Source organism: Bubalus bubalis, chromosome 11 (assembly GCF_019923935.1).
Source record: "Bubalus bubalis isolate 160015118507 breed Murrah chromosome 11, NDDB_SH_1, whole genome shotgun sequence".
Taxonomy (NCBI): domain Eukaryota; kingdom Metazoa; phylum Chordata; class Mammalia; order Artiodactyla; family Bovidae; genus Bubalus; species Bubalus bubalis.
In genome coordinates, this window is record NC_059167.1 from 78957188 (window position 1) to 78982124 (window position 24937).

A 24937-nucleotide genomic window follows, 5' to 3' on the forward strand; every position below is an offset into this window, starting at 1 on the left:
CCCAGCATCAGGGTCTTTTCAATGAGTCAGTTCTTCACATCAGGGGGTCAAAGTTTTGGAGCTTCAGCTTCAGCATCAGTCTTTTTGATGAATATTCAGGGTTGATTTCCTTTGAATTGACTGATTTGATATCCTTGTTGTCAAAGAAGCTCTCAAAGGTCTTCTGCAGCACCACAATTAGAAAGCCTCAATTCTTCAGCTCTTAGCCTTCTTTAGCGTCCAACTCTCACATCCATACATGACTACTGGAAAATCATAGCTTTAACTCAATGGACCTTTGTTGGCAAAGTGATGTCTCTGCTTTTTAATATGCTGTCTAGGTTGGTTATAGCTTTCCATCCAAGAAGCAAGTGTCTTTTAACATCATGGCTGCAGTCATCTTCCACAGTGATTTTGGAGCCCAAGAAAATAAAATCTATGACTGCTTACATTTTTCCCCATCTATTTGCCATGAAGTGATGGGATCAGATGCCATGATCTTAGTTTTTTGAATGTTGAGTTTTAAGTCAATTTGTCACTGTCGTCCTTCACCCTCATCAAGAGACTCTTCAGTTACTCTTCTCTTTCTGCCATTAGAGTGGTATCATCTGCATATGTGAGGTTGTTGGTATTTCTCCTGGCAATCTTGATTCCAGCTTGTGATTCATCCAACCCAGCATTTCACATGATGTGTGATGTACTCTACATACAATGTAAATAAGCAGAGTGACAGTATACAGCCTTGAGGTACTACTTTCCCAATTTTGAACCTGTTTGTTGTTCCATGTCCAGTTCTAACTGTTGCTTCCTTACCTGCATGCAGGTTTCACATGAGGCAGGCAAGGTGTACTAGTATCCTATCTATTTAAGAATTTTCCAGTTTGTTGTGATCCACATATTCAAAGGCTTTAGTGTAGTCAATGAAGCAGAGGTAGATGCTTTTCTGGAGTTCCCTTACTTTTTCTATGATCCAGTGAACGTTGGCAATTTGATTTCTGGTTCCTCTGCCTTTTCTAAATCCAACTTATACATTTGGAATTTCTCAGTTCACATATTGCTTAAGCCTACTTGAAGGATTTTGCACATTACCTTGCTAATCTATGAAAAGAGCATAATTGTACGATTTGGTATTGCTTTTCTTTAGTATTGGAATGAAAACTGACCTTTACTACCCCTGTGACCATTGCTGAGTTTTCAAAATTTGCTGGCAGAATCAGTACAGCACTTTAACAGTATCATCATTTAGGATTTTAAAAGGTCAGCTGGAATTCCATCATCTGCACTAGCTTTTGTTTGTAATAATGCTCCCTAAGGCCGAAGAATTGATGCTTTTGAACTGTGGTGTTGGAGAAGACTCTTGAGAGTCCCTTGGACTGCAAGGAGGTCCAACCAGTCCATCCTGAAGGATATCTGTCCTGGGTGTTCTTTGGAAGGAATGATGCTAAAGCTGAAACTCCAGTATTTTGGCTACCTCATGTAAAGAGTTGACTCATTGGAAAAGACTCTGATGGTGGGAGGGATTGGGGGCAGGAGGAGAAGGGGACAACAGAGGATGAGGTGGCTGGATGGCATCACTGACTCGATGGATGTGAGTCTGAGTGAACTCCGGGAGTTGGTGATAGACAGGGAGGCCTGGCGTGCTGCGATTCATGGGGTCGCAAAGAGTCGGACACGACTGAACGACTAAACTGAACTGAAGGCCCACTAGACTTCACACTCCAGGATGCCTGGCTCTAGGTGAGTGACCATCGTGGTTATCTGGGTCATTAAGACCTTTTTTGTACAGTTTTTCTGTGTATTCTTGCCACCTCTTCTTAATCTCTTCTGCATCTGTTAGGTCCATACCATTTCTGTCCTTTTTTTGTGCCCATCTTTGCATGAAATGTTCCCTTGGTATCTAATTTTCTTAAAGAGGTCTCTAGTCTTTCCCATTCTATTGTTCCCTGCTATTTCTTTGCATTGTTCACTTAAGAAAGATTTCTTATCTCTCCTTGCTATTCTCTGGATTTCTGCATTCATTTGGATATATCTTTCCCCTTCTTCTTTGTCTCTTACTTCTTTTCTCAGCTATTTGTAATCCCTTCTTAGAAAAACATTTTGCCTTCTTGCATTTCTTTTTCTCTGGGATGGTTTTGGTCACTGCCTTCTGTACAATGTTACTAACCTCCAACCACAGTTCTTCAGGAATTCTATGAGATCTAATCCCAGAATCTATTTGTCACCTCCACTCTATAATCATAAGGTTTTTGATTTAGGTCATACCTAAATGGTCTAGTGGCTTTTCCTACTTTCTTCAGCTTAAACCTGAATTTTGCAATAAGGAGCTCATGATCTTAGCCACAGTCGGCTCCAGATTTTCTTTTTGTGACTGTATAGATTTCCTCCATCTTCGGCTGCAAAAAATATAATCAATCTGATTTCTGTATTAACCTGCTGGTGATATCCATGTGTAGGATAGGCTCTCATGTTGTTGGAAGAGGGTGTTTGCTATGACCAATGTGTTTTCTTGGCAAAACTCTGTTAGCCTTTGTCCTGCTTCATTTTGTACTCCAAGGCCAAACTTGCCTGTTACTCCAGGTATCTCTTGACTTCCTATGTTTGCATTCCAATCCCCTATGATGAAAATGATGTCTTTTCTTGGTTGTAGTTCTAGAAAGTCTTGTAGATCTTGATAGAACCATTCTTCATAGATCTCTTTTGGATCCAATTTAAACTCATATTGTCACTGGCACAGAGACATACATTCATCCTGTTCTGGGTCAAGTCTTCCTTATATCCAAATCTTCTCCAAGGAGCCCTGTAAATGGTACACTCTGGATGACAATAAAGGTTTGAGACACTTTTCACAGCTAGGAAAGTTTTGTCTCATTTCTCAAAGATAAAAATAATTGGAACAATAAAACCTGTCCCATAGGGTTTTGATATTTAAATTGGATAATGAATTGGAAATGCATCTTACAGTGCCTGACATATAGTAAGCTCAATAAATATCAACTCTCTTTATTCTACTAAAACCTTCCTTTCCTTCAATGGACAGGCTTGTGACCTGCTTTTTCCCCAACATCAGTTCAGTAATGGAAGCTTCTAGGACATTTACCTAATCACTTAGTTTCCTGGAGATAGTCACTCTTTTTCCTTATCCTTTTGATGTGATAGCCAGCTAGTTGCTGAAAGGACACAGATAGATCCGGTGAGGCTTGATTTTGGGTTCCCTAAAAATAGTAAAATCAAGGACATAGTGCATGTTTACTAGCTACTATTGGATATAATATTTCTGAATTGGATCTCCAAGATTTTGACATTCTTATTAACTATTTTCACTTCATATTGAATTATCAGCTTTTAATATATTCTGAATTTGATTCCCATTTCAGTAATGTAGATTGCATATATAGCCTTCCAGTCTCATTGACTTTCCACTCTCTTAGCAGTGAATTTTAACAAAAAAAAAAAAATCTAAAAATATACTTTCATGCTCATAAGAAGCTTCCTTGACAGTTTTGTTTTAAAAACTTTGAGAATGCTTTCCTTTTGTGACTGCCACTGCTTGTGATGAGAACTCAGGTGTCACTCTTGATAATGTTTCCCAGAACACAGCATATTTGTTTCTTCTATTAGCAAGATTTTCTTCCATTAAATTAGACCCTTGGGTTTGTCTTCAGTGCCTTACAAACTTCTGCCAAAACCACAGTGGTGAACTTGCAGAATTCTTTATTCATCTTTATGGCTTTTCACATAGCATTGCTCCTGAATAAGGAGCTTGCTTTATAGGAAGTCAAGTACAACAGTAAGTGGAAGTTCTTGCTATGATAAAAAAAGGTTATGGAATGGGTAATAGATGAGGTAGCTATAAATACCAGTTACAATCATGTGGTCATTTGCAGTAACAAGAGCTATAATAGTTATAAAATTATCTTCATTTTATTTTTTTTTAATTTTATTTTATTTTTAAACTTTACATAATTGTATTAGTTTTGCCAAATATCAAAATGAATCCGCCACAGGTATACATGTGTTCCCCATCCTGAACCCTCCTCCTTCCTCCCTCCCCATTCCATCCCTCTGGGTCGTCCCAGTGCACCAGCCCCAAGCATCCAGTATCGTGCATCAAACCTGGACTGGCAACTCGTTTCATACATGATATTTTACATGTTTCAATGCCATTCTCCCAAATCTTCCCACCCTCTCCCTCTCTCTCAGAGTCCATAAGACTGTTCTATACATCAGTGTCTCTTTTGCTGTCTCGTACACAGGGTTATTGTTACCATCTTTCTAAATTCCATATATATGCATTAGTATACTGTATCGGTGTTTTTCTTTCTGGCTTACTTCACTCTGTATAATAGGCTCCAGTTTCATCCACCTCATTAGAACTGATTCAAATGTATTCTTTTTAATGGCTGAGTAGTACTCCATTGTGTATATGTACCACAGCTTTCTTATCCATTCATCTGCTGATGGGCATCTAGGTTGCTTCCATGTCCTGGCTATTATAAACAGTGCTGCGATGAACATTGGGGTACACGTGTCTCTTTCCCTTCTGGTTTCCTCAGTGTGTATGCCCAGCAGTGGGATTGCTGGATCATAAGGCAGTTCTGTTTCCAGTTTTTTAAGGAATCTCCACACTGTTCTTCATAGTGGCTGTACTAGTTTGCATTCCCACCAACAGTGCAAGAGGGTTCCCTTTTCTCCACACCCTCTCCAGCATTTATTACTTGTAGGCTTTTGGATTGCAGCCATTCTGACTGGCGTGAAATGGTACCTCATAGTGGTTTTGATTTTCATTTCTCTGATAATGAATGATGTTGAGCATCTTTTCATGTGTTTGTTAGCCATCTGTATGTCTTCTTTGGAGAAATGTCTATTTAGTTCTTTGGCTCATTTTTTGATTGGGTCATTTATTTTTCTGGAGTTGAGCTGTAGGAGGTGCTTGAAACTAGAACACTTTCTAACACCATACACAAAAATAAACTCAAAATGGATTAAAGATCTAAACGTAAGACCAGAAACTATAAAACTCCTAGAGGAGAACATAGGCAAAACACTCTCTGACATACATCACAGCAGGATCCTCTATGACCCACCTCCCAGAATATTGGAAATAAAAGCAAAAGTAAACAAATGGGACCTAATTAACCTTAAAATTATCTTCATTTTACATGAATATATTTTTGTATATATTAACCATTTTTAGCTTCTCTCTCCTCTTTGCCTGCCTGTGGTAAAAGAAAACATGCCACTACAATTTAATCTTACATCTCAGTGTATCTAAGTAGTTAAGAAACAGAATTCAACAGGGGAGTGTGATTCAGCTAGATGAGGAAAGAACATCACCCGTAAATGGATAAATGAACTCGGTATTCTCTTTGAAGGAGAGAGCTTGTTTTGGTTGAATGAAGAATAATTGCATTATATTAACAGGAAGCATGTTCAGACTTAAACTGAAGAAAGTGGGGAAAACCACTAGACCATTCAGGTATGACCTAAATCAAATCCCTTATGACTATACAGTGGAAGTGAGAAAAAGCTTTAAGGGACTAGACCTGATAAACAGAGTGCCTGATGAACTATGGACAGAGGTTCATGACATTGTACAGGAAACCGATCAAGACCATCCGCAAGAAAAAGAAATGCAAAAAAGCAAAATGGCTCTCTGGGGAGGCCTTAGAAATAGCTGTGAGAAGAAGAGAAGAGGAAAGCAAAGGAGAAAAGGAAAGATTTACCCATTTGAATGCAGAGTTCCAAAGAACAGCAAGGAGAGATAAGAAAGCCTTCCTCAGGGATCAGGACAAAGAAATAGAGGAAAACAATAGAATGGGAAAGACTAGAGATGTCTTCAAGAAAATTAGAGATACCAAGGGAACATTTCATGCAAAGATGGGCACAATAAGGGACAGAAAAGTAGGGACCTAACAGAAGCAGAAGATATTAAGAAGAGGTGGCAAGAATACACAGAAGAACTGTACAAAAAAGAGTTTCATGACGAAGATAATCACAATGGTGTGATCACTCACCTAGAGCCAGACATCCTGGAATGTGAAGTCAAGTGGGCCTTAGGAAGCATCACTAGGAACAAAGCTAGTGGAAGTGATGGAATTCCAGGTGAGCTATTTCAAATCCTAAAAGACGATGCTGTGAAAGTGCTGCACTCAATATGTCAGCAAATTTGGAAAACTCAGCAGTGGCCACAGGACAGGAAAAAGTCAGTTTTCATTCCAATCCCAAAGAAAGGCAATGCCAAAGAATGCTCAAACTACCACACAATTGCACTCATCTCACATGCTAGTAAAGTAATGCTTAAAATTCTCCAAGCCATGCTTCAGCAATATCTGAACCATGAAATTCTAGATGTTCAAGCTGGTTTTAGAAAATTCAGAGGAACCAGAGATCAAATTGCCAACATCCACTGGATCATTGAAAAATCAAGAGAGTTCCAGAAAAACATCTATTTCTGCTTTATTGACTATACCAAAGCCTTTGACTGTGTGGATTACAATAAACTGTGGAAAATTCTAAAAGAGATGGGAATATCAGACCACCTGACCTGCCTCTTGAGAAACCTGTATGCAGGTCAGGAAGCAATAGTTAGAACTGGACATGGAACAACAGACTGGTTCCAAATAGGACAAGGAGTACGTCAAGACTATATATTTTCACCCTGCTTATTTAAGTTGTACTCAGAGTATATCATGAGAAATGCTGGGCTGGATGAAGCACAAGCTGGAATCAAGATTGCCGGGAGAAATATCAATAACCTCAGATATGCAAATGATACCACCCTTATGGCAGAAAGTGAAGAAGAACTGAATAGCTTCTTGGGGAGAGTGAAAAAGTTGGCTTAAAGCTCAACATTCAGGAAACTAAGATCATGGCATCTGGTCTCATCACTTCATAGGAAATAGATGGGGAAACAGTGTCAGGCTTTATTTTTGGGGGCTCCAAAATCACTGCAGATGGTGATTGCAGCCATGAAATTAAAAAAGTGCTACTCCTTGGAAGGAAAGTTATGATCAACCTAGATAGCATTTTAAAAAGCAGAGATATTAATTTGCCAACAAAGGTCCATCTAGTCAAGGCTATGGTTTTTCCAGTGGCCCTGTATGGGTGTGAGAGTTGGACTGTGATGAAAGCTGAGTGCTGAAGAATTGATGCTTTTGAGCTGTGGTGCTGGAGAAGACTCTTGAGAGTCCCTTGGACTGCAAGGAGATCCAACCAGTCCATCCTAAAGGAAACCAGTCCTGGGTATTAATTGGGAGGACAGATGCTGAGGCTGAAACTCCAGTACTTTGGCCACCTCATGTGAAAATTTGACTCATTGGAAAAGACCCTGATGCTGGGAGGGATTGGGGGCAGGAGGATAAGGGGACAACAGAGGATGAGATGGCTGGATGGCATCATCGACTCAATGGACATGAGTTTGGGTAAACACCGGGAACTGGTGATGAAAAGGGAGGCCTGGCGTGCTGCAGTTCATGGGGTTGCAAAGAGTCGGACACGACTGAGTGACTGAACTGAACTGAACAGGAAGCATAATTTTCCTGTTGTCCTTATCAGAAAGTTTTGTTCTTCAAAGAGGTAATGATGAATTCTTAGTTAACAAGGAGTGAAGTTAACTAGTTAAGCTATTATGGTGGCTTTGTACTATCTCAATTTAACTATCTGGAAATCTGTTTCCCAGAATCTGTATTGTTCTTGTTTATGGTTGGCCATGAAAGAGGTCTGCGTAGGATTTGGAAGGTACTTGTCATGCAGTAGCCATGTTTCTATGTTTCACAGGTTGATGCAGCGCTCCAGGGACTATGGCAACTGAGAATGTTGCTACTGATCAGGTAGTTCAATTTATTGTTGACTCATAACTTGACCTTCCACCAGATCTCTTACTCATGTTATCTTTGTCTTTGACCAAGTATGCTTGTAGCATGATGGCAAATGACATCCACTTCTCCTGAAGATCACCCAGTACTGTGACACTGAAGGAGGTAAGAGAAAAAGACGAGTTTCAGTGTACCTTGTGGGTTCCATTGTCCTCATATATTTCCATACATGTCACAGTTTGTCCGTGCTTTTGTCCACATCCAACTTTCCTTCACAAATATTACTCTGGTTGACTTACAGTGAATTCAGGCACAACACCAAACACAAATATAACAGTTTTTATCTGTATTTAGTGTTGGAATAAAAATGGAACAGACTCTTCCACTGGCTCTAGCCCCTGCCTGTAAATAATCATAGGTTCAGTTGCTCTGTGGTGTCTGACTCTTTGTGACCCTATGGACTGCAGCACACCAGGCCTCCCTGTCCATCACCAACTCCTGGAGTCTACCCAATCTCACGTCCATTGAGTCAGTGATGCCATCCAACCATCTTATCCTCTGTTGTCCCCTTCTCCTCCTGTCTTCAATCTTTGCCAGTATCAAGGTCTTTTCCAATGAGTCAGTTCTTTGCATTAGGTGGCCAAAGTATTGAAGTTTCAGCTTCAGCATCAGTCCTTCCAAGGAATCTTCAGGACTGATTTCCTTTAGGATTGACAGGTTTGATCTCCTTTCAGTCTAAGGGACTCTCCCCAGGTCTCCTGCATTGCAGGCAGATTCTTTACCAGCTGAGCCACAAGAGAAGCCGAATAATCCTTATAATTAATGTCTTACTCTACATAACTGGTAATTCTTCTCTGAACATGCCCTGACAGGATGTCTAAGAGGAAAGGGCTGTATGATAAGTGGCTTCAGTTATGTCCTATTCTTTGTGACCCTATGGACTGTAGCCCACCAAGCTCCTCTGTCCAAGGGATTCTTTAGGCAAGAATACTAGATTGGGTTGCCATGCCCTCCTCCAGTGGAACTTCCCAAATCAGGGATCAAATCTATGTCTCTTACGTCCCATGCATTGACAAGCTAATTCTTTACCCCTACTGCCTGGGAAGCCCTAAACGGAAAGAACTAAGGAAATGGTATTCATGACAATTTCAGATACTATATCAAGATTTGTGATGTGAGGATCTTTAGGTGAAAAATGTCATTATATAGTATTATGGGGCAAGTTTTGAAATTTAGACAACTTTACACATGTTCTATATGGTTGATTTAAAGTCAAAAATCAAGAGGAGAATGTACCAGTAGAAAGGTACTCTGGACACCTGCTTCCATATGACATGGAAGGAGCTTTTATTTAGAATTAAATCTTCTGATCCAGACCACAGATGAAGCAACCACAGGACCACCATTTATTGTCTGGGAGATCCAGGTGTGTATTTCAGCTAGGGTCCTACAGCAGAGAGGCTTTCTCTTATCAAGCTTGGAGGGTTTTTGTTCAGCTTTTCCTATTACTTCAAACACTGTGAGTTCCCAGACAGCACAGAAGTACTTTGCAGAATCTTCCAATTGTAAGTTTGAAATGGTGAGGCTGGATGATTTACCTGATCTCTCAAAATTTATAGAGTAATGGCCATCCCTTGTAAGGAAAATCATCTTTCCACTGGGACGTTGCTTGTACCAAAAAATGTTGTGACTTGTTGTTACAATAACAACTTGTAAAATGTTGTTGCTCCGACTTGTTTCATACCGACAGTTCAGGGTAACTGACTCCCCAACTCGACTGGATATGCCTGCTTGGTCTTGAATAATTTTATGGGCTACACTGGATCCTGTGAGGAAAATCAGAAAACAGAGATGAAACAGTGAATAAAATAGTGTAGGGATCAGACTCATTTAGGACCACCACCTCCCAAAACAAACTGAAATCCTAAGATGCTTGCTTTTCCCCAGTCCTCCTTTCCTCCCCAAGGCCCTTTGAAGCACCACACACCTGTGTGCAGGCCTTTCACCCTGAATACCCGCACCCACGTTTGGGAGCATCCCTACCAGAGAAGGTGAAGGCCAGGAACATCCAGAGCAGGCTGGAGAGTGGCATGAGGCATGGGTTCCCCTGCACAAATGTGCTCAGTTTTGCCTCAAGCTGAGAGTGTCTTTGTGCTCCTGGCAGCACATATACATATAACCTCAGGTCCTGTGTGACTCCTTCAAACAGGAAGTGGGGTTTGTCATTTGCATACGCTATGTGGTCTGTGCACAGCTGGGAAAAAAAGTCTGGCTCACCACAAACTTTTACTTTGTCAATTTTTCTTTCACTGGTAATTAAGTTAGGCTGATCCTGAAAGGGGGCTTCACAAAAGCAATTAGTAATAAAGGTTTGAGCTGAGGGGAATTGAGGAACAAACTAGGTGACATTCACTGATAATTATTCAACACAATAATTTTGCCATCCCATTTAAAACAGCATTTGTTTTTTGTTTTAAACATTTTATTAGAGTATAGTTGATTTACAGTGTTGTGTTAGCTTCTGCTGTACAGCAAAATGAAATATCCATCAACAGAAGAGTAGATGGAACATATGTATAATGAAATTGTTGCTGTTGTTGTTTAGTTGCTAAGCCATGTCCCACTGTTTTTCAACCCCATGGACTGTAGCCCTCCAGACTGCTCTGTCCATGGGATTTCCCAGGCAAGAATACTGGAGTGGGGAACCATTTCCTTCTCCAGGGGTTCTTCCTGACCCAGGGATCAAACCCATGTCTCCTGCTTGGCAAATGCATTCTTTACCACTAGGCCACCAGGGAAACCCATGATGAAATCATTCAGCTATAAAAAAAAGAATAAAATAATACCATTTGCTGCAACATGAACAGATCTAAAATAAAATTTAGTATAAGCTATGAACCCTTCTTGTAATCTATTTACTAGTCATTTATTTAGCCTGCAATTAAATATATATTGCTCCATCCAGAATCTAAGTACTTTATTTAAAAACTCACAGATCTTTGGTCTTCTTGGTGAAATGTAGTCTTATCCAAAATTTTTAATGTATTTTTTTCTGGGTTTTAGGGCTCTACTTAGTTTTTTCAATATGTAAAATTACTTTGACATCAAATGATTAAAAAAAAATCAGTCCTTCTGTCTTTAAGGCTCTATTCTATTGATTGTGTTTATATGAATTTATGACAGGAATAAAATAATTATACTTTTGAAACATGATATTAAGTCTTATTTATTAGATTTTGAGAAGGATCAGAATATTCAGTCTCATTGCCTCCACAAGTAGAATTGTACTTATTAGATCATGTGTCTTGGAATTCTCCTCGTGTCACATTTTCTATCCCACTGGCCCAAATTGTTCAGTCTCACTGCTTATTATTTTTTCTTCTTGCAAAATACACTTTAGATAAGCATGCTGGATCTTTCTGTGCCGTAGAATTATACTGCACTCCAACAAAACTTAGTATCTACACCACAGATGGTGATGCATGAAGTTTTGTAAACTGTTACATGTTCATTGAAGGCAGGAGGAGACGGGGATGACAGAGGATGAGATGGTTGGATGGCATTACCAACTCAATGGATGTGAGTTTGTGTAAACTCAGGGAGTTGGTGATGGACAGGGAAACCTGGCATGCTGCAGTCCATTGGGTCGCAAAGAGTCAGAAACAACTGAGCAACTGAAGTGAACTGAACTGACGTGTTCATTTAGAATATAGCTGTCAATCTTCCATTTGGTTTCATCATTTTAATGGATGAATTAATAAAAAGAATAAAAGGCACAGAGATAATAGAAAAGAAAGTACAGACAAGGTCTTTAAAACAGTGCCAATTCCTTGGTTTTAAGTTCCTTGAGTGGTGTCGTTAATGACTGATACATGGAGGAGAGTGCATATTTAGTTGAGACATCTTCTCCCCTGTCCCATTTCACCTGAGTGCTGTCAGGCAGCTGATGCCTTGGTTTGCTGGTATCTTAAAAGAAGAGATCATGAGTGCTCACAGCAGCCTGGGCAGCAGCATGATATTGTACATGTAGCATATATATTTATATATAACAATTATATACATTATATATACCAAAAAATTAATATTGATAAAATATTTTTAAAATATAAATGATAATCTGATACATCAGTTTTATATGCACTTTTTTATGCATAGCTCTATGAAATTTTATCACAGGTGTATGTTTTTGTACCATTACAAAAATCATGATACAGAATTGCTCCCTCTCTAGAGAAAATGATTTTCATACTATCTCCACCCCTGCAACTCATGATAACCCCTAGAAACTACTGATCTTTTGATGTCTATATTTTGTCCTTTTGAGAATGCAGTAAAAGTAAACTCATACATTATGTATGCAATTGTAATAATATAGTGTGTAAGCATGTACCATGTAGTCTTCTGAGATGCTTTTTTCACTCACCATGGAGATCCATCTAGGCTATTGCATGTATCAATAGTATATTTCTTTTAATCACTACAGACTGTCCCCAGCTTATGATGGACCAACTTAGGATTTTTGACTTTATGGTTATGAGAAGGTATATATACATTCACTAGAAACCATACTTTGTATTTTCAATTTTTATCTTTCCCCATGCTGGTAACATGTTGTATACATTCTCTAATGATGCTGAACAGCAACAGCAAGCTGAGCTCTCAGTCATCCCTGGGATCGTGAGGGTAAACCACTGATCCACTACAACCATTCTGCACTCATACAGTCCTTCTGTTCTTCACTTTCAGCACAACACCTTAAGGTTAGGCTAGGCTAGACTCTGATTCACAGTGTTAATTATACTCATTTTATACTTATGATATTTTCAACTTAAACTGGCTTATTGAAACTTAACCCTATTTCAAGTTGAGATAGATCTATAAGTAATACTTTATTGTATGGGTGTACCACAGCATATTTATCTATTCACACAATGAAGAACATTTGGCTGGTTTCCAGCTTTTGGCCATCACAAACACAGCTGCCATGAATATTCATGTACAGATTTTTGTGTGAACATGGTTTTCATTTCTCAAGTATAAATGCTCGTAAAGGAGTATGATTGCTGAGCTGTAAGGTGAGTGAATATTTAAGTTTATGTGGAACTGCTAAACTGTCCTCCAGAATGACTGTACCATTTCCCCACCAGCAGTGTATGAGTGATCCAGTTTCTCTACATCATTGCCAGAACTTGGTATCATCAGTATTTTTCATTTTAGCCATTAAGCAAGATGTGGACTGGTATCTCATTGTGGCTTTAATTTGCATTTCCCTGATGGTTAAAGATGTTGAACATCTGTTTACATGCTTATTTCCATGCTTATTTCCCTAATACAAAGTTCTTGCATGAAGTGTCTGGGTGAACCTTTTGTTCGTTTTTCAGTTAGATTGCTTGTTTTCTTCCTGCTGAGTTTAGAGAGTACCTTGTATTCTGAATACCATCCTTTGATGAAAATACATTGTGAAAATATTTCCTGTCTATTCTGTGGTTTGTCTTTTTCATTATCTTAATAGTATCTTTCACAGAGCAAGCATTTTTAATTTTGATGAAATAGTTTACTTTTTTGTGGATTGTGATTTCAGTGTCATGACAAAAATCATTTTGTCCAACAACTGGTCCTGAAGATTTTCTTTTTTTCAAAAAGAGTCATAGTTTTATATTTCACACATGGAAGTATGGTCCATTTTGAGATTCTCCTTAAATTTTTGTATCAGGTGTGAGATTTAGGCCAAGTTTCAGTTACCTGCCTAAATCATGTGCTTGTATCATTCCTCCATTGAATTGTCATTGCACCTTTGCCAAAAAGTCAGATTTCCCAACTTTCTCCACATCCCCACTTGTGATAACTCAGTAGCATATACTTGTTAGTGAATTTTATTATCCTTTTTGTATTCTTTATTATACTTTTTATTTTATATTGGAGTATAGCCAATTAATTTCACTTTCATGCACTGGAGAAGGAAATGACAACCCACTCCAGTGTTCTTGCCTGGAGAGTCCCAGGGAAGGGGAACCTGGTGGGCTGCTGTCTATGGGGTCACACAGAGTCGGACATGACTGAAGCACTGAAGCAATTTAGCAGCAGCAGCAGCAGCAGCAGCCAATTAATGCTGTAATAGCTTCAGGTGGACACCAGAGGGAGTCTATCTGACTAACACTGTAGCATCTGTACTATTGCTTACTTTTCATTCCTTATAGTTATAATTTGTGCTTTCTCTTTTTTCACCATGATAATTGTACCTAGGAATGTATATTTTATTAATCATTTTAGCAAAATTAACTTGGTATCTCATAGTTATTTCTATCATTTTCTTTCTATTTTACAAATTTGACATTTTTTATTATGTTATTGTTTCAGTTTACATTAGTTGTAATTTTTCTTCTTTTTTTTTGTTGAAAGCTTACATAATTGTTTTCTCAGCCTTTTTCTTTAGCAGTATAAACATTTAAAAGGATAAATCTCTCCTATGTAAAATATTAACTATATCTCATAAATATTTGTATGTATGTGTTCTCACTATATTTTCTTTCAAAATATTTTCTTATACCACACTAATTATTTATTTAGTGGTTTTTTTTTAAGTTTAATGTCTAAGTTCCAAATATTTGGGAGTTTCTAGAGATATACTTTTGCTATTGATTTTCTAAGTCAATTCTAATTTGATCAAAGAATAAATTCTATATAATTTATTTTCTTAAATGTACTAAGACTTTTTATGCACTAACCAATGTGCATGTGTGTATTTATCTACATGACAGGGTGTGCCTGGAGCCTCGGCTGCAGATCTGGGTACAGGCTGCAGGTGCCTGGGGAGCACTGTGCACTTGCTGCACAGAAGTAGGTGGCTGAGTCTCCAGGCTGGGAAGCTGTGATGTGCGGTGAGAGCTGTTTGGCATCCCATACTGAGGAAAACTGTGAGTCTCCCATCTTCCTTTTTATTCGTAACTGAATCTATGACTATCAAGAATACAAGGCCTTTACCAGGGTATTGACTGTACCAGGAGAAGTAGTCAAATGTTCTCCTCTCCTACAGTTCAGAATGGAAATCTCTCCTTCCTGGACTATCAAAGATTGAGGGCTCTGTTTCACCTGCTTTTGGTCACTTTTTTCCTTCTCTTGTCCACCCACCCGTTTAAAGAGATAAAAAGTCATCAGGTCCACAGATTAGTATTTCCTTCTTAAAGTTCCTATCTGCATGAATTTGTCCATTCCCCAATTTTCTCATTCCCCTTAATTAATGAGATATCTTAGTTTTCGTCCACCACAAACCACAGTCTAAGTGAAGCCACAGAAGTAAAAATGATGCTCCCAGAATCTTGTCCATCGTTCTTGGCACCAAAGGTCAGTGACAACTCACGTTCCTCTTCTGGTCTTCTCAACCAGCTAGAACTCTGACTTTAAGTTCACATCTGCTTTAATGCTTTCAACAGACCCCATCCTCTTACAAATGCTTTCACTTAAACCTATCTCTCTCAAAGAACGTATTCCCCATATTGAGGCTAGAATTGCTGTAAATTAATTTCATTGGGAATCAGAAACACTCTGCTTACACATGGGTAAAGAGCAGGTTAGAATTTCTCTCCCACTGTCCACCTCTTCCTTTTCTTAACACCTCCTAGAAAAACTCATATATTAGGACAGCATGATATGTTAATGGAGATTACATTATTTTACAATGGGAAAGAGAGAGACTCCCATGAAGTTACAAATTAGTGTGCGGAGGGATATTTCTTTTTTTATTATAAATACTAATTAAAGTCTATTGAAGATACACAGAAGCATATTATATATCATTACAAGATAAAGTCATGGATCCAAACAGAGAGAATGTATAGCCCTTTTGCCATGATGACTTCAATTTTGACACAATTTTTCAGACGTGTCCACATTTTACATGACCCTAAAAAATGATAGAAAGCCAATCAAGTTCAATTTATATATATATATATATACTTTTCCTAAAATATAAATTTGGCAAATGGAATATTTCCAAGATGATCATGGATCCTAAGCTGACATTCGGGTTGCTCAGAATACTTTTGATAAGGGTTGAAGTATAAAAAGTGAGTTAAATTATGAATCTGTACAGATTTAAGACATCCAAATACTCTGTCTCTTCCTTCACACACATCGGTATCACAGATGTCCCTCAGCTTCTGATGTCATTAAGATCACATGACCAATGCTGCTGATATTTTATCAGAGAGAGAATAAAACAACCCACCACCTCTGGATGGTGAAGATGATTCTGGAAAATATAGTGAATAAGAGAAGCAATATCAAGTGTCAAAGTGTAAGAGGTCTGAAGGAAAGGTTGGAGAGGAAATACCCAGGGTCAGGAGAGAAACATGGGTTTGTGAGTAAAACATGTCCTTCATCACTTAGGGAGCAGAGCAGTGTGAAGATTAAAGCAGATAGTGCTGGGGAAGACATGTCTAGACGTGGCTAGAAAGAGATGGGGGTTGGTTGGATAGGCAAAGAAAGTTCAAAGACAAATGTGAACATTGGAGAATTAGACTTGAATAATAGCAAAAGCAGTGAAACCTGCAGGACTGTTCCCAGGAATAAATGTCACAGTGGCTGTATTAGACACTGTTGGCACCTTGCTCAAATTTTCTCAGAAACGTCATCTGTGCTCAGTCCCCAAGTTCTTTGTGTTTTGCTGCCAGCAGCTTAGATAACAACTGATTTCTGTGACTATCCAATTCTCTTGTCTAAGTGGTACAGTATGGTCTGATATGTGCTCTAGCGCTCCCCACAAAATCAGGCAGACAGAACATCAGGAACATCTGAAATCTTCTTTTTTGGCCTTTTCCCTTTCCCTAGTCAGTGGGCTTCCCAGGTGGTGCTAGTGGTAAAGAAGCCACCTTCCAAGGCAGGAGACCTGAGAGACTCCAGTTCAATCCCTGGGTCTGGAAGACCCCCTGGAGGAGGAAATAGCAACCCAGTCCAGTATTCTTGCCTGGAAAATCCCACAGGCAGAGGAGCCTGGCGGATATTTCTCTCGAGGTCTGAGTCGGAGGCAGAGGACCTAAGGCAGAGAGTATTTAAATAGTTTGTTCATCATTTTCATTCATGAAAAATTACACTACTTCTCATAATTATGCTATCTTTGATACACTAATATTAGATATTATAAAAACCAACACTAATGATGCTTTCTGTTGAAGAGTCAAAACTTAGAAGATATGACTGTTAATCTTTATACTATAGATAATAGCTCTAAGTACAACTAGAGTTTCAGAAAAGATATGATATTCCTGTTTTTCTATATTGAAACTCTCAGAAAACATGATTGTATTAATATGTAGATCCATGGTAGAATTATATTTGTGGCAGGTTTAGGCTAAAGACAAGAAAACAGCTTTCTTTGTTGATGGAGAAAGCCAATGAATCTCAAAGAAAAGCTCAACTTTTTATTATATTCTGTCTAATCCTATTCTATTTGTGCTAATAATATAAATAAAAGGCTGTACCTAGAAAGACTTTGTGAGTTGATTTATGGATACTATCCCCAACAAAACAGTTAAAACAGATGAAAATTATTTTTAAGAATCTAAAGCCTTTGGACATAGTCTTTAGGTTATACAGCATATAAAAGTGTAATAGAGACACATTTATTCATAAAATCTACTAAATCTCCATGATAGCAGAAAGAATCTGTGGCAATTGTACCATGACCCACTCCCCGTCCCCAGCTCAACATGATGGAAATTCTACTCAAGGTGGATACAACCAAGAACACAAGGCTCCTTCTCTGTCCAGCTGGCAGTATAGGGTTATCATATCTCCTACAGAGGGGCTGGCTGCTGTCCTTTCTTACCTCCCCGAGGTCTGTGTTACAGAAACTGTATTACAAACAAGAAAAGCTGATAGGTCTACGGCCACTTTTCACCTCACTTATAGCACAGGCACTTATCTATGTCAGGCATGGTAGGCTGAGAATACTGGGTCCTCTTGCTCTCATCCCAGCTCATAGAGTGGTGATTTCATGCTGGCAAAGGCAAGCCAAGAAGACAAGAGGCTACTGCTCCCTTGCATCACGCTTCTCATAACACAGGGATGTCACTCGGAGACAAGCGGCCAGATAGGTCTACGGCCACTTTTCACCTCACTTATAGCATAGGCACTTATCTACGTCAGGCATGGTAGGCTGAGAATACTGGGTCCTCTTGCTCTCATCCCAGCTCATAGAGTGGTGATTTCATGCTGGCAAAGGCAAGCCAAGCAGACAAGAGGCTACTGCTCCCTTGCATCACGCTTCTCATAACACAGGGATGTCACTCGGAGACAAGCAGCCAACTGTCCCTTATTACAGGTCCAGAGCAGTGGCTCAGGATTTGTGTCCAGGGAGAGAAGCAGTTGTAAAAACACAGGTCTCCCTTTGAGACTTCCCTGGTGGCTCAGATGGTAAAACATCTGCCTACAATGTTGGAGACCCGGGTTCAATCCCTGGGTGGGGAAGATCTCCTGGAGAAGGAAATGTCAACCCACTCCAGTATTCTTGCCTGGAAAATCCCATGGATGGAGGAGCCTGGCAGGCTACAGTCCATGGGATCGCAAAGTTGAACACGACTGAGCGACTTCAGTTTCAATCCCTTTGAGAAGACTTTAATTGAAACCATCATTGGGAAGCCCAAGTTTAAGGGTGTGTTGAAAACAATGGAGATTTTTATGGTAGACAATTAAGAGGAGGCTGGCAACTCAATGAGAGCAGCAAGTTAATTCATAGACAACTACTTAAAATCTTAAGAGAAAGTACAGGAAAGGAGCTAGCAAGGAAAAGTCCTCTCTGATCAGAAGACTCCAAAGAAAAGTTTCAAAGACTGTCTGTGCAAACAGGCTTGACTTAATTAGATGAGACCTGGGAACAATTTATGCATTTATAGCATTGTTGAAAAAAATCAGCCAGCAATTAATGGAGTCTATTGCCTAGGTGTAAGACAAACAGAAGCAAATAGTTTAACATAGCAATTAGAGAAAGACTGTCAAAGAGCCTTGCTAAACCACTACCACATCAGGATGTCTAAGAATGTAGCCAAGACTATATCCTTTGAGGAACAACATCATAGGCTGCACAGTGTGGGAAAAATGAACTTAACAGAAATAGTCAAGTCACTCGGCAAATAAACAAGCAGACAACAGCAAGTGCCAGAGTGGTGGAAAATGGATATACAGAGTTGCTGTAATAAATGTGGTGGCCTGAATAAGGACTCCCAAAGTTATTCAAGTCCTAATTCCTGGAATCTAAAAATATGACTGTAAAAGAAACAGATCAATTTCTGGGCACATTGATAAAGATAAAAATCTACTGAATGTGAAGTCTTCCAAGACTGAATGTGAAAGATAAAAAATTTGAACAGACGAATTACTAGTATTGAAGTTGAACCAGTAATCAAAAAACTCTTCCAAGACTGAATGTGAAAGATAAAAAATTTGAACAGACGAATTACTAGTATTGAAGTTGAACCAGTAATCAAAAAACTCCTGAGAAACAGAAATCCAGGGCCATATGCTTCAAAAAGAAATTCAACTCAATATTTAAATAAAAATCAGTACCCACACTTTACAAATTATTCATAAAAATCAAAGATGAGGAAATGCTCTCAATCTCATTCACTGAGGCCTACAATATCCTGATACCAAAACCAGACAAAGATTCTACAAAAAAGAAAATTCAGGCCAATATTGCTGATGAATATAGACACAAAAATTCTTAACAAAAGAGTAGCAAACTAAATTCAACAAAACATGAAAAGAATCATGCATCATGATCAAGAGAGATTTATTTCAGGTGTGCAAGGATGGTTCGCAATCCACAAATCAAGCAAGATGATATACCATGTTAACAGAATAAAGGATTAAAATTACATGACTATGTCAATAGATGCAAACAAAGATGTTGACAAGATTTAACATTCATGACAAAAACTGCCAGAATATTTGGTATAAAGAGAGCATGACTCAAAATAATAAAGATAATTTGTTACAAATCTACAGCTGACTGAATCTTATTCTCTAAGATCAGTAACAAGACAAGGATGCAACTCTCACCATGTCTATTTAACATAATACTGGAAGTCCTAGCCTCAGTAACCAGACAGGAAAGAGAAATAATTGGCATCCAAGTTGTAAAGAAAGGTAAACTGTCTCTAATTACAGACAGCATGCTACTCCATGCAGAAAATTGTAAAGATGCTAAAAAACTAATAGAAATAATCAACAAAGTTAATCACAAGTTACAGGATACAAGGTTAATATACAGAAATCTGTTGCATTTCTATACACTAATAGTAGCTATCAGAAAGAGAATTTAAGAATACAATCCAATTTCTAGTTGAATCAAAAAGAATCAAAAGTATCTAGGAATCAGATCAGATCAGTCGCTCAGTCGTGTCCGACTCTTTGCGACCCAATGAATCGCAGCACCCCAGGCCTCCCTGTCCATCACCAACTCCCGGAGTTCACTCAGACTCACGTCCATTGAGTCAGCGATGCCGTCCAGCCATCTCATCCTCTGTCATCCCCTTCTCCTCCTGCCCCCAATCCCTCCAAGCATCAGTCTTTTCCAATGAGTCAACTCTTCGCATGAGGTGGCCAAACTACTGGAGTTTCAGCTTTAGCATCATTCCTTCCAAAGAAATCCCAGGGCTGATCTCCTTCAGAATGGACTGCTTGGATCTCCTTGCAGTCCAAGGGACTCTCAAGAGTCTTCTCCAACACCACAGTTCAAAAGCATCAATTCTTCCACGCTCAGCCTTCTTCACAGTCCAACTCTCACATCCATACATGACCACAGGAAAAACCATAGCCTTGACTAGACAGACATTTGTTGGCAAAGTAACGTCTCTGCTTTTGAATATGCTATCTAGGTTGGTCATAATTTTCCTTCCAAGGAGTAAGCGTCTTTTAATTTCATGGCTGCAGTCACCATCTGTAGTGATTTTGGAGCCCCCAAAAATAAAGTCTGACACTGTTTCCACTGTTTCCCCATCTATTTCCCACGAAGTGGTGGGACCAGGTGCTATGATCTTTGTTTTCTGAATGTTGAGCTTTAAGCCAACTTTTTCACTCTCCACTTTCACTTTCATCAAGAGGCTTTTGAGTAAATTTAACCAATGAGGTGAAAGACCTGCACTCTGAAAACTGTAAAACATTGATGAAAAGAATTTAAGATAATATAAATTGAAAAAGGAATCTGGGAGGGCTATAGTAAACAAGAGTCCACGGCTTTTCATTGGCTGGGTCCTTGCCAGGAAATAAGAGGCATCTTTCATCTTCCCTTTGCCCCCCACTATGTCCACAGGTCATGAGAGCTTCCCCTGCCACCAACACTTCCCTGGTGGCTCAGATGGTAAAGCATCTGCCTACAATGAGGGAGACCCAGGTTCTATCCCTGGGTCAGAAAGATCCCCTGGTGAAGGAAATGGCAACCCACTCCAGTATTCTTGCTTGGAAAATCCCATGGATGGAGGAGCCTGGTCGGCTACAGTCCATGGCATCACAAAGAGTCAAACATGACTGAGCAATTTCACTTTCACTTTCTGTTTAATAATTTTTTATACTTTATAGGACAGAGACGTAAAGATATTTGACTCCAAAAGAGGAAGGAGCTATGGGGATGGAAGCGAGAAGTTCTAGTGATTGAAGAAGGAGTCACAAATCAAAGAATTATTTGGCCTTCCAAAGGTAAAAAAGGCAAGGAAATGGATTATTCCTTAGATCTCAAGAAGGAATGAACTCTGCCAAGACCTTGACTATGGACAGTGAAATGGATTTAAGATTTCTTGCATCCAGGATAATTTTCTTCTAAGTTACCAAGCTCATATTGAACTTTGAGTAAGGTTTATTGTTGATGTTCAGTTTGCTGCACTCATAGGATGGGATGATGCAAGTGTCTGTTGGGACACATTCTGGTGAGGCAAATCTGAGCAGTCTTGAGTCATCTAACTAATCAGGATAACAGCTTTATTGGAGTTATTTTTTTTCTTTGAATTCTTTTCACTTTTTAACATTTTTCAGTTCAGCATATGATGGTTAAATATTTATTTTATTTTTGTCCTCTTATCAGCTATTCTGCTAGTTCCAAGTTAGAAGTCTCTAGTACAGAAGGAAATATAGATTGAGAAAAGAAGATAAAGACCAAAGTTCATAATCTGTAGGGTCAAAACGTGTCTGTGATTAAAACTGTACCAGTGTAGGTAAGAAATAATCTGCACTGCAAATGCCCTGTGGTGGCCTCACGGTGTGACTGTGGCTGGAGGAGGGGCTGAGCCCGCGGAGGGTTTGTGTAGAGGCTGCAGGTGCCTGGGGAGCACTGTGCTGCACAGCACAGAAGTAAGTGCCTGAGTCTGTGGTCTGCGAAGAGGAAATGTGCAGTGAGCTGCGGCGTTCTGTAGGGATTGTTGTGGCTTTTAATCTTCCATTCTGCTTTGTTCCTGAAGGAATGTAAAATAGGTGGATAAGGCGGCCCTTGGGGTTCTGAAGATACCACTGTACATTGCTCACAGAGGCAGAAAAATTACAAATCAGCACGTGGCTGGCTCCCTCCTGGAGACTCAGGGCTGGGGGACTCTGCTCCACATCCAGCCCTTGCACACCTAATGAGAAACAGAAACAGTCACAGTAGAAGGTCATTGTAACTCTGACAAAACCTTGAAAGTGACCCCCCCACACACACAACTCCCATAGATGATGAGAAAGATAGAAAGTCTGCAGGACTTGTCAGCTCCTCTCCCTCCCTTAACAATACAGCAGCTGCTCAATCCTTCAGATGCCCCTCTGGGGCAGCCCCAACTCACAGCAAACCTGGGCAAACAAAAGCCCCAGCACAGTGCCTGCTAGCCTCTTCATGATGCTTCCTTCTCTTACTGACACATTTTCAATGTGAGAAACTTCACTAAACCCGAAGGCGGGAGTGTCATAAGCTGTTGTGGAAATGTTCCTCCTCCTGCAGCCAGTCAGCTCACCCAACAAATCCTGCCCAAGCCCTCACTTTGTGACAGGACGCCCCACCCTCCCACCTCAACCAATTCAGAATGAGCTGGCGAGGAGTGGAGGAGAGTGGGAAATAGAAAGGTAATTATTTTAGGACTTGAGGGGCATTTTCTATGAACATTGCAAAGAAGGCAGACTCTGATTTGGAATTTGTGGAGGATTTTAGGGAAGCTGCCACTGCTGCTAAGTCACTTCAGTCATGTCCAACTCTGTGTGACCCCATAGACAGCAGCCCACCAGGATCCACCATCCCTGGGATTCTCCAGGCAAGAACACTGGAGTAGGTTGCCATAATTTTAGTCTCAGATGGCATGGATGCAGAAGATTCTTGCATAATGAATTATTATTTCTCAGGAGTTCTCAGGATCCTTTTTTTTTTTTTTTTTTAGCATCTCCTGTGTACTCCCCTGTGATTCTGAAGGGTGCTCACGAATCAGCACAGCATTCATAGCAGTCTTGGCTGGAACACTTTGCAATATTAAGCAGTTTTATTTTAAAATTATATTTATTTATTCTAGACTGAACCTTCTTAAAGAGTTATATTGTTTTTAGTCTCTAGATGGGCATTGAAATTAGAATTGCAAATCGTTTTATTTTTATTAAAACATATAATTTAAAAATAAATTTCAAATAAAATTTCAGGTTTAAATACATCATTTTATTTATTTTGTTATTTTTTTAATTAGAAGATATTGCTTTACATTGTTGTGTTAACTTCTGCCATACAACAATGCAAATTAGTCATGGTTATATATATATATATGTGTATATATATATATATATATACACCATCCCTCTTGAGACTTCCTCCCCTTTCCCATTCCAACCCTCTAGTTCCTCACAGAGCACCAGTATGGGCTCCATCTGTTATACCGCACCTTCCCACTAGTTATTTGTTTTACACTAAATACATCTTAATTGTTGATTATTGTTATTTGTATTCTGCTTTTTACCTCTAGTAGGTTATTTTAAAAGAACTAAGTATTTTTTAAAACATATGAAAATCAAGTCTGTGTTTTTCTCAGAGTCTATGAATAATAATGGTTCCCTAATATGGATTTAGAGATAAAAGGGATAGAAAATGAGGACTTGTATATTTTCACTGAAGTAAAATTGAAGTGATCTGCACACACTGGGATCAGATGAACAGTTTGAGGCTGTTGCAAATGTTAACTAAAGGAACTGTGAGAAATAGTGTAGAAAAATAATAATTATTATTATTAGGCACACAGTAGATATTAGAGATGGAGAAGGCAATGACACCCCACTCCAGTACTCTTGCCTGGAAAATCTCATGGATGGAGGAGCCTGGTAGGCTGCAGTCTGTGGGGTTGTGAAGAGTTGGACACGACTGAGCAACTTGACTTTCAATTTTCACTTTCATGAATTGGCGAAGGAAACGGCAACACACTCCAGTGTTCTTGCCTGGAGAATCCCAGGGATGGGGTAGCCTGGTGGGCTGCTGTCTATGGGTCGCACAGAGTCAGACACAACTGAAGCGACTTAGCAGCAGCAGCAGCAGATATTAGAGAAGTAGAATTAGAAGAAGAAAAAGAGGAGAGGGGCAATCAGAGTGGGTCACTTGAAACTTTGCCACAAAAATGTGTTTAACCTAGAATGCCTGTTATAGGGGACCACTGGATAAACAAAGCCTTTTTTTCTTTCATATTCTATTGTCTGGACATACAAGAAGAGATAAGGAAGTCCACTAGAGGTAGGAATAGTTGCACATCCGCTTCAGGAAGTCCCTTTAGAGCCAGTGATGTGGCTGTCAGCCAGGTCACTGACTGGCCTGCAGTTCTTCCTGCAACATTAATGCTAAATCAATGAGACCAGGACAGACCTATCTATAATGAGACAGTGTCTCTATTCAGATTTCAACCAGAATTGTGTTGGTTCTATAGAGGCAGGTGCATGGAATATAATGTTAGTGATTCCCTGTGAAGAGCATTCCCAACAGGAGAAGGTGGTGAAGAACATGAGACTATGCAGAAAGGAAGCTGAGAGCCATATTGTGGAAAATCTCCCCTGAGGAGCAGGAAGGAATGTGCCAGAGGGTGCTAAGTCCTATTACAGAGAAATCTGAGATTCAAAGATCCCTATTTAAGCAAATTATAGTGACTATCAGGATGAAATGCTTCCTTGAC

The 24937-nt window shown here is 39.4% G+C and overlaps 2 gene segments (V, D, J or C); both read right to left on the reverse strand.

Moving 5' to 3' along the window:
* Positions 1-9140: 9140 nt before the first annotated feature.
* Positions 9141-9919, reverse strand: LOC112587968. The segment is given in 2 exon segments: positions 9141-9619; positions 9837-9919. Coding segments are annotated over 2 exon segments (528 nt in total).
* Positions 9920-21973: 12054 nt separating this feature from the next.
* Positions 21974-22717, reverse strand: LOC102390529. The segment is given in 2 exon segments: positions 21974-22393; positions 22595-22717. Coding segments are annotated over 2 exon segments (471 nt in total).
* Between the last annotated feature and the right edge of the window lie 2220 nt (positions 22718-24937).